Source organism: Hemibagrus wyckioides, linkage group LG03 (genome assembly GCF_019097595.1).
Source record: "Hemibagrus wyckioides isolate EC202008001 linkage group LG03, SWU_Hwy_1.0, whole genome shotgun sequence".
In the NCBI taxonomy this organism is placed as follows: domain Eukaryota; kingdom Metazoa; phylum Chordata; class Actinopteri; order Siluriformes; family Bagridae; genus Hemibagrus; species Hemibagrus wyckioides.
The window spans coordinates 851,621-866,225 of NC_080712.1; the positions used below are offsets into that span (position 1 = coordinate 851,621).

General features: G+C 38.3%; 1 protein-coding gene across 2 annotated transcripts; it reads right to left on the reverse strand.

Annotated features, from left to right (window-relative positions):
- Positions 1 to 5,339: 5,339 nt before the first annotated feature.
- LOC131351152 (uncharacterized) lies at positions 5,340 to 13,631 on the reverse strand. 2 transcript variants are annotated; one of them, XM_058386414.1, is made up of 17 exons: positions 13,499 to 13,631; positions 11,521 to 11,582; positions 11,315 to 11,410; positions 10,908 to 11,086; positions 10,670 to 10,791; positions 10,523 to 10,584; positions 10,116 to 10,219; positions 9,931 to 10,003; positions 9,681 to 9,835; positions 9,435 to 9,556; positions 8,992 to 9,053; positions 8,796 to 8,891; positions 8,380 to 8,558; positions 8,162 to 8,283; positions 8,019 to 8,080; positions 6,584 to 6,863; positions 5,340 to 6,361 (listed from the first exon to the last, which is right to left on the reverse strand). In XM_058386414.1, exons 1-17 carry the CDS (start codon positions 13,562 to 13,564, stop codon positions 6,266 to 6,268), a joined length of 1,938 nt encoding a protein of 645 aa, XP_058242397.1. In that variant the 5' UTR covers positions 13,565 to 13,631; the 3' UTR covers positions 5,340 to 6,265. The 2 variants fall into 2 exon arrangements, with proteins under 2 accessions (XP_058242397.1, XP_058242396.1); XM_058386413.1 differs by having other exon boundaries at positions 11,315 to 11,413.
- Positions 13,632 to 14,605: the final 974 nt, after the last annotated feature.

Below are 14,605 nucleotides of genomic sequence, written 5' to 3' on the forward strand. Positions count from 1 at the left end.
AGTTTAAGCCGTTGCGGTGCTGCACACAATGGCAGTTTTGCAGTTGTACTGAGCTCACCTGCTAAAGGAGCTCATCTGCAGGAAGGGGCTCATCAGTGAGGTCTGAACTCTTTCAGACCACAGATTTAGCCCCCTGTGCCAGTAAGCAGATGGCCCATGTCATCGGCAATCTGACAGAGATAAAAGAAAAGGACAAACCTTTCTTTTAGATATCTTGGTGTCTCCTAAGACCCTGTTCTTCCTTTGCCACAGTGAGGAGCTAGGGCTAGGCCAGTACCCACCAGCCCCAGCTTATGTCTTGCCACCTCCTTGGTTAGCCCTTGCCAGCTTGCTGTTTCAGGGCACTATGCGACCACTCTCAGATCACCTGCCAGCATGGAAGCTTCTGCCAGGTGCACCACAATGGGTTCTGTGGGAAAAGGCTATCCTTCCATTCTCTTTCTTTCAGGGTCTGCTGCCCACTGTTGTTGGCACAGACTGAACCTCATTCCTCTATGAGGAACCTCTCTTGAACTCAATGAAGTGTGTGCTTTCTCCCTCTCTGAGAATAGTTTGGGATTCAGCCACGATGCAGGCACGTCTGTCTCCTTCTCTGGGGAATCCCATCCTTTCTGCCATAAAGGTCTTCACCCTTGCACCCCTTCACCCCTTTTCAATCGTTAGGGCGGTCTGTGTTTGCACCCCCTGTTCAGGTTGGTGCACCAGATCTGGCCCTAGGTAGAGGCCAGATTTCTCTCGCCGAGAGCTTTTTACAATCCATAGCACATGATCGGGGTCTGGCCCCTGAGTGGAACCAGTTCCTAGATTCCGTTATCCCAACTGAGGTTGTGGAAACTACTTTTTTTTATTTTTTGTTACCTCTAGGTTGGATTTTTATAATACTTTACTGCCTGTATGTTCCAGTAGGTGCTTAAGCAAGGTTCAGTTAGTTCAGAATGCAGCAGGTGGAACTGCAAGAACCAGAGGATATGAGCCCATTACTCTTATCCACACTGCACTGGCTTCCAGTCAAATTTCACATTCATTATAAAATACTACTACTGACCTAAGCACTAAATGGTCTTGTGCCATAGTACACCACCATGCCTACTTCTATCAAAAGGGGTGGGCTATTTGGTAGTACATAAATACAGTAATAAATACAGTGGGGGCAGAACTTTTTCCTACAAACCCTCACAGTTATGGAACGGCTGTCCGATTAGTCTTTGGGACTTAGACAGAGTCTCAGTGTTTAAGTCTAGGCTGAAAACAAATTTGTTCAGTCAAGCTATTTATGTATAGTTTTTCTCAGGTAAAGGAACAGATCTGGAAGGTTCATGGGCAGAGTGTTTGGTGTGCTGGGATATTTGGATGCTGTCATATTACCACCCTCACAAGTCACTCAGATTTTCTGACTGTGAAGTGATTGTATGCTTTTTATGCCTGTGTCACCTTCTGGCTCTCCCTTTTAGTTATGCTGTTATAGCTAGTCTTTAACCATCACGTAATTACAAGCATATCTACTCTCTCTCTCTCTCTCTCTCTCCCTCTGTCTCTCTCTCTCTGTTAAGCTATATGTGCCACTCTCTACCTCCCAGTGTTCCCAGCATTCCCATTTGGACCTTTCTGAACCTGCCTGATCCATCCAGATGCTCTATCCTGGTTTAAGACTTGTCACTTTATAGGGTTTACTGCTGCTGAGGATAGATCTGCGTAGACAGGTGGTGACCCAGGGGACTGCCCAGGAGACTGCCATGGAAACAACAACTTGGAGACTATCGCACCAGCAGTCAGCTCTATGCTCGGGCCTTCATCAGTGAACATTTGAAGATTATGGCAGGAAGGAATTTCTGTTCTAAGTAACTCAGAAATTACACCGACCTATTTCCTCAAGAGCTCTTGGTTGCACAATTCCACATGCATACAAACTGTTGTAGAAAAGACTTTACTTACTCTTACATTATTTAATGTCCAGTTTCACCCAATTGAACATGGGTTCCCTTCTGAGCCCGGTTCCTCTCAAGGTTTCTTCCTCATATTATCTCAGGGTCCTATATTTGATCAAACTTTTAAAAAGCAGTGACCTTTCATTTGAAAAATTGATGCTCTAACCATCTCTCTCTCCTTTTCTCTCTCCTTCTTTCCTTTTCCCAATCTCTTAAAGTTAAACAAAATTAGTTATTTAACAATAACATAAATTTATATTTCTCATTAATCAAATAATTACCAGATTAACAGATACAAGGATATAGATATAAAACAAACTATTACTCCAATACCATTTCTGCCACATACCGGGAAATGTCTGTCTGTAAAAGAGCACAAAGGTCAGGGTGCTGGACATGGTGATATGCCTAGTGGTGTAATTCGTAGAGGTGAAGCCTCACAGCAAACCTCATAGGCCTAAGAGATAGCTACCACTACCGAGCACAAGGTGCTGCTTGCGGAACTAACTGCTTTTGTTACAGCCAAGGCAGATGAAAAAGGGAGAGGACCTATGCCTTGTGCTCAAGCAATAGGCATAGATCCCAAAAACCTGAACAGGGCACAGCAGTTGCAGTCTCTCCTGCTCTGCCAACTCATGGGGTGGAGGGCAAAAGGCCCGCTGAAAGACTGGATGACTGGCTTACAAAGCTAATAGCAAAGCTAACAGCATTGTGGCTGACCCCACACACCCCTCACACACACTCTTCACCCTCCTGCCATCTGGAAAGAGGTACCGGAGCATTCGGGCCCTTACAACCAGACTGTGTAACAGTTTCTTTCCTCAAGCCATCAGGCTCCTCAACACCCAGGACTGAACTGTTCTACACTCTCTCTCTCTCACACACACACACACACACACACACATACACACACACACACTCAGGACTGAACTGTATATTAACTCTCTGTCTCTCTCACACACAGATACACACACACTCTCTCTTGACTGTGTGGACACGCACACACACGCACACACATAATTTATATTGTTCATTACTTATTGCACTACCTCAACCTGTCATCCGTGCCTGTTCAATACTTATTGCACTACCTTAACCTGTCATCCGCTGCTATAGTTATATTTATTTCTATTTGCACTACCTCAACCGCTGCTGTGTATTTTTGCACAATACTTTTGCACAATACTTTTTTTTACATCATTTCACTTTATCTTATTTTATTTCACTTACATTCCATTACACATGGCCTTTTCTTTCTTTTCGGTGCTAAGTGTCCTGTGTTCTTTTGTGTTTTTCTTGTATTTATTGTCTTTTGCACTGTCTTGTCTATGCTCTGTTTGCACCTAGCTGCACACTGTGCACTTTACGTGGCTAAGACAAACTTCTGTCCTAGCTCTGTGGTGTTGTTTTTGTGTTGAACTTGCTGTTGTATGTTTATGTAGCACCAGGTCCTGGAGAAACGTTGTTTCATTTCACTATGTACTGCGTCAGCTATATGTGGTTGAAATGAAAATAAAGCTTCTTGAATCTTGAATCTTATAGCAGAGTCATGTTCAGGGTCAGAAACTCCTCAGAGGCTGACTTCAGTAGCACAAAGGGCCCGGGGAAGCCCCTCCAGGAACACTTAAAGGTCCTAGGGGAGGAGACATGGTCTAAAGGAAAGCCTTAGCCGCCTGGCACCACGCAGGAGGTCAGAGACCAGAGAGCAGGCACATGACTCGCAGAAATGGCTGCCACATATACCTCAATGTAGAGGGTGATAGGGCCTCAAAGAGGCGTGACTATTGTGATGATTTGTGACTATTGTTAAAAGCACTATACAAAGGTAAGTTGGATGGTTAAACCAGATGGTTTATGGGCATGGAGATTTCTAGTAAACTTGAACTTTGGATACTTTTGCCTCCACTCCCACATTTGCTTATGTCCAATGGATGGTGTCAGCCTCTGGCTCATAACAGGTCATGAATAGGTGAGTGGGTTTGGCTGACAGGCAACAAAAACATTTCCAAGGTTAAATTTAAGGTTTCACCTCCCCAAGATTATTGCAAGTAAACACACAAAACACACACCAGCTGTGGGAATGAGAATTTGTAAAAATGACACAACACAGGGTTGGATAATACAAAAATTGTTTATTAATGTTAGCAGAGGCAGAAGAAAAGACGGGTTTCTCTTATCCTGTCTCATGACTCAAATTTCCCCACTTTGGGTCCGGGAGCTCTCTTTACGATTTCTCCCGAACCCAACGAGAAATTGTTATTGTGGGAATTATGAGGAGCTCGATGTGGGTGGGTGATGATGAGTGGTATGCCACTGAATTGCTTATTGAGAGAAAACATTCAGTGGCGTTCATGCTATTGAAAACAATTTTTTGCACTATCACTAAGGTCATTCCAGGCTCGCTTGGCTGTATTTCCAGTCTGTCGAGGAGACACCTCATGTTTGCTTTCAAGGGCAAAGCATACCAGTACCAGGTTCTCCCTTCTGGCCTAGTCCTATTGCTCACTCTCATTGTTCACTCTCACAAAGTGCATGGCAGCTGCTATGGCATCATTGCACCCTAGGGCATCCATGTACTCAATCAGAAAGATGACTGGCTCATCTTGGCTTAGTCGAGGGGCAAGGCAGCCGGGCACTGAGATGGTGTGCTTGCCCACATGTGGCCTAAAAGGCCTCAGGCTCAAGTGTGTGCTTTCTCTATTTCAGAGAACCATCTTCTTTGTAAAATTAGACGTAAAATGCATATATGCTATATGCAATCCCCCCGAGCGGAAGAATCCACAACTATTACATCCAGTTGTTTTGCACCCTCATGCTGTCATATGAGTCTCATATCTTATTGTTGTCATATTTGCAGCCTGTTATGGTCTTCTTCTCTCCTATGCTCAAGGCACACTCTGTTCCTAGCTCCCTATCTAGTTAGCAAGGACATATATGCAGGCTATGTTGACTGATCTTTCTGACCTACTTTCCTTTCTCGAATTTGCTAAAAACATGGAAATAAGATGCAGTCATTATATATAGCTATTTCACATTATATGTTTAACTTTTGCCGTAACTGATAACTAATAATAATTATACGGCTTAAGCACACATTAAGATAAGTGAGAATAATATATGTACATCAAAATAAGTAAAGATTAAAATTTGAATTAACTTCAGATAATGGATTAAAATAATCTTTAAATTTGTTTTAGCTTAACTGAGTAAATTTAAGGATTAAACAGTGACTTTTAATTTATTGATTAAATTAAATTAGGCTTGCCTTAATGATTAAATTTGAATAGAATTAGATTTATATGTTGATCCACTGCATAACTTCAACATCTTTATCAAGTATGCAGATAATACCTGTGAGGGACCATACAGCCCAGAATTGAAGGGGCGTAGATAAAAACAATTTTCCCAAAAATATACTGTAGTTAATATAGTATAATATAGTTTAATAAATCCACAACATCTACATCTAAAGGAGGCTAACAGAATCAAAACTAAGCTCAAACTGATAAACTCAGGACAACTTAACTGAACAAAACTGACCTCCCAAATGAAACAATAGGGAGACATTTATAACCACGGACCAGTCCATTTACAAACACAAGGGGAAGACACAACATCACCAAAGACCAAAACACAATCTACTAACAAGGTCAATCAAATAACTATAATAAAAATTAAACATATATTGAAAAAAGGATAAACAATTAGAGAAAGAAAAAAAAATCAAAACCAAATATCCAAACGTAAACATCCCACTCCCCCATCACAATACCACAGTCTATATTTCTATGGCATTTCCATAGCATCAGCCACGAAGCAGTGTCAAAATAAAATGAGAAACAGGCAGAGGGTGGGTGAGCTACAATCAACAATGGCAGGGAAGTCCAAAACACATGAACAAGGTAACAGAACAAGATAAAAAACCTAAAAAGCCACAGAACAAAACGGTTCCACATATGGCGGAGATTCCTGCCATTGAATAACCAATCAAAAAAAGAAAAATATCCATGTTGAGACATAATATGATAAGCTTTATTATAGATATCATTAATAAACAGGCAAAATAAATATATTTATGCACATAGAAGATTGAATATTTATATATATGTATATATTTTTTTTCTTTAATTTAATATTTTAATTTTTAATATTTTAAATATATAATATTTAAAGTATGCAGCATAATTTCAGTAATCCATGACACCAAGTATTTTGGAATTAATGTTAAAATAAATAAATACGTAAATAAATAAGAATTAAATAATGACATAAATACATAAATAAATAAGCACAATTAATTATTAAATGTTCTATTATTTAACACTTAATTACTCTTATTTTTAAAAGAGTCCATTTCGTGTTGCATATTGGACGTTGTAGGACCTTCTTCTGTTGTAGCGCCTCCTTAAACCAGCACAGCAGCCACACAACAGACACTGAGACATACAGAGAGAAAGTTAATAAGAGAGGCAAAGGGGAATAGATGAGAGATTCTGATCAGCTATTTACATTTATTTTGATTGTTCATAAAAATAACATATTTAATAAAAAATAAAGAAATAATTTTAGTCAGTTCCTGCAACAAATACAAATACACAAAAATCTAAAAATAAGATTATTTATATTTCATGCCATATAGCACTCTAAGTTACACTTACACAGAGTAGAATCCAGCAGGGTATGAGAATAATGACTATACTGCAGGGGATAATGATGCCCAGGATCCATGCAGAATTTCCTCCATTGGTGGTGTTCTGAGCTTGGACTGTGGGCCTCAGAACTACATGGACAGGAGGTTCTGTTTGAGCAGCAGGAGTGGTGACAGTCGACAGACCGCTAATGTTGAGTATTGCAAACAGAAATCCACTTGGTGTCCACTTGGTGTCACCTTCCACAAAGACGTATTCTGAATTAGCCACAATTTCTGTACCAGTTAACCTAGGGAAAAAGAAAAATATTAACTGAGTGTACCATTCTGATTTTGTTTGCTTGGGAAGAGAGTTACAAATTTATGCATCCGACACATTTTTGACACATTTTTTACACACCGTATTCTACATCTACATTTGACCTTGTGGGTGTTTGTTCCTCTATAGTAATAGCTTCTTATGTGACTGCTCTTTAATTCTTGGGGAATGATTTTGTTCCACTTGAAGAACCTGTGTGAGCTAATCATTTCACTCTAGAACCCCCCCCAAAATGTGGTTTTAAAGGCAGCTGGTTTAAAATGATCCTTAATTTAAAGGTGGTCTTTTTTCCTCTTTTTGTTTCAGCACTAAACCTAGCATTGCCTTCCAGTGTAACAAGTTAAGGTGAACTGTGCATTTATCACGTTTGTGCATCTAGTTTAGTACTTTTCTGTTACAGATGTGATTATGGAGCCACCTCCTGGATGTAAGTGGTATTTTCACTATATATTAATAAGACAATAAGTAGTATGTTAGTTCTGTTCTGCATCCAGTAGCAAGAACATCTGCACTTTCAAGCAGTTTTCTTACATTTAAGCCTTTGGTGTTTGATTGCTGTTTTGGTTAACTAGCTGTTTAGTATTGCTCAGGTACACATTGCAAGGGCAGCAAAAAGCCTGCATGTTTACTACAGAGCTTTTGCTTTTATGTTTGCTTTGTAAATTGATGAGTGCAGATTCACATGCAGATTCATGTCTTTGAATCATTATAAAATATTAAGGCAGTCAATATTTTAAATAAATTATTTCTTTTATTAATATTATCCTGGTGCATGTATCCTGAGAAGAAGTGATGTTTATTCATCACATATATATTACAGCACAGTGAAACTCTTTACTTGGAATATCCCAGATCATTAGGCAGGTGGAGTAAAAGCACAGAGTCAGCCAGGGTACAACAGCCCTGGAACAGTCTGGGTTAACTGTGTCAGCTTAGTAGTACTGGGGCTTGAACCCCCAACCTTCTGGCCAGGAACCCATAGCCTTACCCACTGCTCCAGTGTCTAATGTGTGGAGATATTTCTTTAAAATTATAACTCTTTTCCTCCCATTAAAGAAAATGCTAGAATTTTGAACCTATTTTGAAAAACAGCACTGGATAGTAGATGCAAAATGAAGACACTTACGTGAGGTTAGCAAATGGGAAGACAAATTCAGGAGCACCCTTGACATTCAGAATAGTGTTCAGCTAAAAAAGAGAAATATAAAAGTGTTTAGTTTAGTTTACTGTATAATTTTGTGACAAAGAACAGTTGCCAAGAACACTTACCAAGTTGTTGATGGTGGTTTGGATTAAATTATATGTTTCATTCCTCAGCTGAATGTCCTTGGAGATGGTGACATTGCCGATTTGGAATCCAAAGCTAATAATGTATGATTTGTTATCAATTTCTGAAAAATCGATAATGAACAAAATTATATTCAACACATTATATTTAACATATTGTAATTATAATTTAGGGACAGATTAATAAAAAGAAGACTCACGCTGATATTTGACATCCTGAATGCTCACAGGATCACTCAGTTTTTGTGTTACAAGATCTCGTGCTCTTCTTATCTTTGCATCCAGCAGAGCATTAGCAGCATTGAGAACATCAGCTTCACTAGGTACCCTGGTCAAATTCTTAAAAACTAGACGAATATATATCAGCACCTTCCCCAATCTGAAGTAGAATAAAAAGAAATTTTAAAATTAATATATATATATATATATATATATAAGAGAGATATTTAAAGAAGAGTAGTTAACTTCTCATTAGGTATATAAAGGCTAATAAAAATAAGATCCAATAAAGACTGACTAATAAATTATAAACATTTCATATAAATATGTCTGAATAAGCTGACAGTTATTACAGTTTGATGAAACTCAGACTAAAATGCTAAATTGTGACACTTACACAGGTGTAATCTCATTGAGGAAGGCTGCTGGAGTTTTGGTGTCTTCATCTTTGAAGCTGTACATCATGTCACCATTAACCTGGTTTTCTGAACTCCTGTTAATCGTATAAAAAAAATCACAATACAATTTGTTGTACAGTAAGAATTACAAAAAGTATATTTCAAAAAGAGAAATCAATAGTGCTTTAAACTTACGTGAAAGAAAAGTTATGCGGTTTGAATGGTTCTGCACCAGGTTTATTCAGAAGAATATTCAGCTAAAGACAGAAAAATAATCATTTTAATGTGGTATACAAAAGAATTCCAGAGAATTGTTTGGATAACGATTTCATCTCTTAAAAATAAAAACTGTTTAACAATATATAAGTTGAAGAAAATAATTATCAAAATGAACTTTTATAATGAATAATATTGAATCATATTTAATAATTTAAATGTTAATATATCACATGTAAAAAGATAACACTTTACACAAAGAAACTCAAGTGTCCTGACTAACAGATTTTCAGTGATAAAATAATCCATTTGTATATGAATGGAATGCCTGTGTACTGTGAAAAAGGGTTAAACTCAGCAACGAGATCCAACAACTTCTCCCTACATTTGTTAATGTTATGCATTTGCTCATATACACTCACAGCATTATTGACGATGCTCACTACTTGGTTGTAGGTGGTGTTCCTGAGGACAGGGTTCTCTGATATGCTGATGTTAATGATATTGAATATGAAGATGACTGCATAGCTGGTGTCGGAAATTTCTAAGGAACAAATCAAATGTGCTTTAGAATAACTGATGATGGTCAAAAATGTAAGAGCCTGATAGACAGATAGACAGCCAGATAGAAATTTTATGTAATCGTGTGATTATTAAAACAAACTCACTCTCATAAGTAAAGTTCATCACTTTTACAGAGTCACCGAGGTTTGTGCGTCTAGCACTCAGAAGAGTCTCAGTTGAATTGAGGACCAAATTTTTACTGGGAATTGATGAGGTGGAACTGAAAACCATCCTGGTCTGAACCACTGCTGAACCAGATCTGAAGATACAAAGCATTCTGGTGAATATTGTTCATGATAAATCATGATAAAAATGTGAATCTCTATTTCATGCTCATTTAGGGAATTAACATACATTATTGATGGAGTTGATGTTAAAGTCAAAGCAACAAGTTTTGTAGTCACTGGAGAAGCCGTTGTAGATGATACTGCAAGAGAAATTTATGTAACAATTACAGTCCATAAAACCTCATAGAACTGTTTGGGTCTAGGTAGGCAGGGGTTCTGTTTGAGCAGAAAGAGTGGTGAAAGTTAACAGACCTCTAATGTTGAGTATTGCAGAAAGAAATTCACTTGGTGTCCACTTGATGTCACTTTCCACAAAGGTGTGTTCTGAATCAACCACAATTTCTGTACCATTAAATCTGGAGGAAAAGAAAAAGAAAACCACAGTGCCCCATTCTGTGTTTAAAAAAGTATGTTTTCAGTTATGGAAAAAACAGTCTATGGTTTCAGAAAAATCTTAACAATCTCTTTCTTGGCATTGTATGATATTAATCAGTGTTATGACACTCTCCAGTTTCATGGGTTCTGCACAGACAGATTTCCTAAATCACATCATTTCTATTTCCAACTTTTTCTATTTACAGTGTCTACAAACTGACTATTTTTACCTAGCTTGTAAAAATATCACCGTTGGGGTTGAGATGCAGAGAGAAGTCACTTACTCATAGTTTGCCCGTGGGAAGACAAATGAAGTGGCCTCTTTCGCATTTAAAATATCATTTAGCTATATAAAAGAGCAAAATCTTGTGAGTGAACAAGTAATTTTATATTTTTTAATCCTGACATGCAGAATGATGGTTTATACTTACCAAGCTGTTGAGGGTGTTTTGGATTAAATCATATGTTTGGTTCCTCAGCTGAATGTTCTTGTAGACGGTTACATTGCTAATTTGGAATGCAAAGCTAATATCATATGAGTTGTTGTCAATTTCTAAAAGAGAGAAATTAAACAAAATTATATTGGCATAAAAACTTAGGAGAAAATACAATACATTTTTATTCAATTAACATTACTACATGAGGGCAGATTTATAAAAGGAGACTCACTCTGATATTTGACATCCTGTATGCTCACAGGATCACTTAGTTTTTGTGTTACAAGATCTCGTGCTCTTCTGATCTTTGGATCCAAAAGAGCATTAGCAGATTTAAGAACATCAGCCTCACTAGGTATTCTGGTGAAGTTCTTAAAAATTAGACGAATATATATCAGGACATTCCCCAATCTGAAATAGGAAACCAAATGTAATTAATAAAATACGTCAACAGTAGGTAGAGCATAAAGAACATGTAGACACTCGTGAGTATGAAAGAGACGATGAAAACTGAAAGATTTAGAATAAAATAGCAACATCTGTAAATAATTACAATTGTCTTATGTGACATTCAACAGATTTTGTGAGAACAAACTGAATACAAATGGAAATTTTTGAAATAATTAGCAAAACATTTACACAGGTGTAAGCTCATTCAGGAAAGCTGCTGGTGTTTTGGTGTCTCCATCTTGGAAGTGGTACATCATGTCACCATTAATGTGGTTTCTAGAAGTTCTGCTACAAATAGAAGAAAAAAGTAATGATACAGTTTACTTTACAATATTTACAACAAAGAATTATCACACTATTTTTCGAGAGTGGACAGAATGCTGCTGTGATCTTACGTGAAGATAGAGCTCTGGGATTCAAATGGTTCTGCACCAGCTTCATTTAGAAGTGTGTTTAACTATAGAAGGAAAGATAATCAGTAATCAGTTGTTATGTTTGATAAAAAATATTGCTTTGTACTGTTTTTGTAACTATTTATTGTTTAAAATAAACATTTTTATGTTGCAATGGAATAGAGAAATGCTATTATCTTTTTAATTGGACGTTAATGAATGATATTAGTTAAAAATATGTTTAATATGGACTTTTAATATACAGCATATTTTTATACATAGTTGACACTAAAATACATTTAGACCACTGACCACAGGAGTCACTCTCACCTGAGTTGTGAACTGATTTGCACACCTGAGGGAATTTGCTTCATTTATGTCCCTACTTATGGTGCATGTTTGATGTCTCCCATTGCAAAGTCTTGCGACTATTTCTGTTAGACATACACTATATTGCCAAAAGTATTTGCTCACCTGCCTTGACTCGCATATGAACTTAAGTGACATCCCATTCCTAATCCATAGGGTTCAATATGATGTCGGTGCACCCTTTGCAGCTATAACAGCTTCAACTCTTCTGGGAAGGCTGTCCACAAGGTTTAGGAGTGTGTTTATGGGAATTTTTGACCATTCTTCCAGAAGCGCATTTGTGAGGTCACACACTGATGTTGGACGAGAAGGCCTGGCTCTCAGTCTCCGCTCTAATTCATCCCAAAGGTGTTCTATGGGGTTGAGGTAAGGACTCTGTGCAGGTCAGTCAAGTTCATCCACACCAGACTCTGTCATCCATGTCTTTATGGACCTTGCTTTGTGCACTGGTGCACAGTCATGTTGGAAGAGGAAGGGGCCAGCTCCAAACTGTTCCCACAAAGTTGGGAGCATGGAATTGTCCAAAATGTCTTGGTATGCTGAAGCATTCAGAGTTCCTTTCACTGGAACTAAGGGGCCAAGCCCAGCTCCTGAAAAACAACCCCACACCATAATCCCCCCTCCACCAAACTTTACACTTGGCACAATGCAGTCAGACAAGTACCGTTCTCCTGGCAACCGCCAAACCCAGACTCGTCCATCAGATTGCCAGATGGAGAAGCGCGATTCCTCACTCCAGAGAACGCGTCTCCACTGCTCTAGAGTCCAGTGGCGGCGTGCTTTACACCACTGCATCCGACGCTTTGCATTGCACTTGGTGATGTATGGCTTGGATGCAGCTGCTCAGCCATGGAAACCCATTCCATGAAGCTCTCTGCGCACTGTTCTTGAGCTAATCTGAAGGCCACATGAAGTTTGGAGGTCTGTAGCGATTGACTCTGCAGAAAGTTGGCGACCTCTTCGCACTATGCGCCTCAGCATCCGCTGACCCCGCTCCGTCAGTTTACGTGGCCTACCACTTCGTGGCTGAGTTGCTGTCGTTCCCAAACACTTCCACGTTCTTATAATACAGCTGACAGTTGACTGTGGAATATTTAGGAGCGAGGAAATTTCACGACTGGATTTGTTGCACAGGTGGAATCCTATCACAGTTCCATGCTGGAATTCACTGAGCTCCTGAGAGCGACCCATTCTTTCACAAATGTTTGTAAAAACAGTCTGCATGCCTAGGTGCTTGATTTTATACACCTGTGGCCATGGAAGTGATTGGAACACCTGATTCTGATTATTTGGATGGGTGAGCAAATACTTTTGGCAATATAGTGTATCTGACCATTTACAATTCCCAAATTGCAGTCCTCTATGCAATTACTGTTCATGATGCTGTTGAAGATTTCTGTGCTGTTTTTCTTCTGTACCTACTTTCTTGTGCTTTGCCCTTTGCCTGATTACACCACTGTGAGTCATTTCGCTTTTTATAACCTTGAGTTTGTTCTGTAACTTTTAGACCATTTGGTTTTTGAACTGTTTATATTAAACTCTGCAACGGGATACAATGCCATCTCTGGACATTTGTCAGAATGGCATTAAACACATGGTGATGTACACTTACAGCATTGTTGATGATGCTCTTTACATGGCTGTAGGTATCGTTCCTGAGGTCAGGGTTCTGTGTCATGCTGACGCTACTGATGTTGAATGTGAAATTTAATGCATAGGAGGTGTCTGAAATTTCTGTGGAACAAATCACATGATTTAGAAAGTCTGATCAAGAAGTCACAACTCTGAGACAATAATTTGTATATTATGTGATTGCGTTATTAGTAAAACAAACGTACTCTCATAGGTGAAGTTCAGCACTTTTACAGAGTCAGTGAGGTTTGTGAGTCGAGTACTCAGAAGAGTCTGGGTTACATTGAGAACCAAACTCTCACTGGGAACAGGAGAGGAAGAACTGAAGACCATCCTGGTCTGAACCACAGCTGATCCAGTTCTGATGAAATAAGGCATTATGGTGATTTTTTTTTCACAACCCAAATGTAAATTTAATTCTCTTTTAAATATGATGTTTGAAACAATATTTTTTTATAGATTAATGAGCAGACAATAAAACAGAGTGTGAGAAAACACTGATTAAATGCAAACTTTGTCAAATTAATATCAGCACACTTACATTGGCGTGCTTTGTGCTTTAAGCTCATTCAGGAAAGCTGCTGGTGTTTTGGTGTCTCCATCTTGGAAGTGGTACGTCATGTCACCATTAACCTGGTTTCCTGAACTCCTGTTACCAGTAGAAGACAAAGTCACGATACAGTTAACTTTACAAAAAGAATTATCATACTATACTTTGTGAGCGGAAAGAACACTGGTGTTATCTTACGTGAAGACAGAGCTCTGAGGTTCGAATGGTTCTGCGCCAGCTTCATTTAGAAGTGTGTTTAACTGCAGGAGGAAAGATAATTCATCAGGTTTGATGTTTGATGAAAAATATTCCATTGTATTGTTTCTTGAACCATTTATTTTTTCTAGATATAAATTTTTCACGTTTGCAATTTAACACACAGACATGACGTTATATTTTATGTTAGAGCTTTATAAATTTTTTACTTGAAAATGTTATGATTATTTGGGACTTTAAATATACAGCATCTTTTTTCTAGATAGGTGATGTTACAATACATTTAGAATACAGAACACTAAGAACCACTACCTGTAGTTT

Coding starts and splice junctions, on each gene's coding strand:
- LOC131351152 (XM_058386413.1), bottom strand. CDS start 13,564: ATGACACAGAACCCTGACCTCAGGAACGATACCTACAGCCATGTAAAG. Junction 10,585..10,669: donor AAAACACCCTCAACAGCTTG/GTAAGTATAAAC, acceptor TCTTTTATATAG/CTAAATGATATTTTAAATGC. Junction 8,284..8,379: donor TCAGGATGTCAAATATCAGC/GTGAGTCTTCTT, acceptor TCGATTTTTCAG/AAATTGATAACAAATCATAC.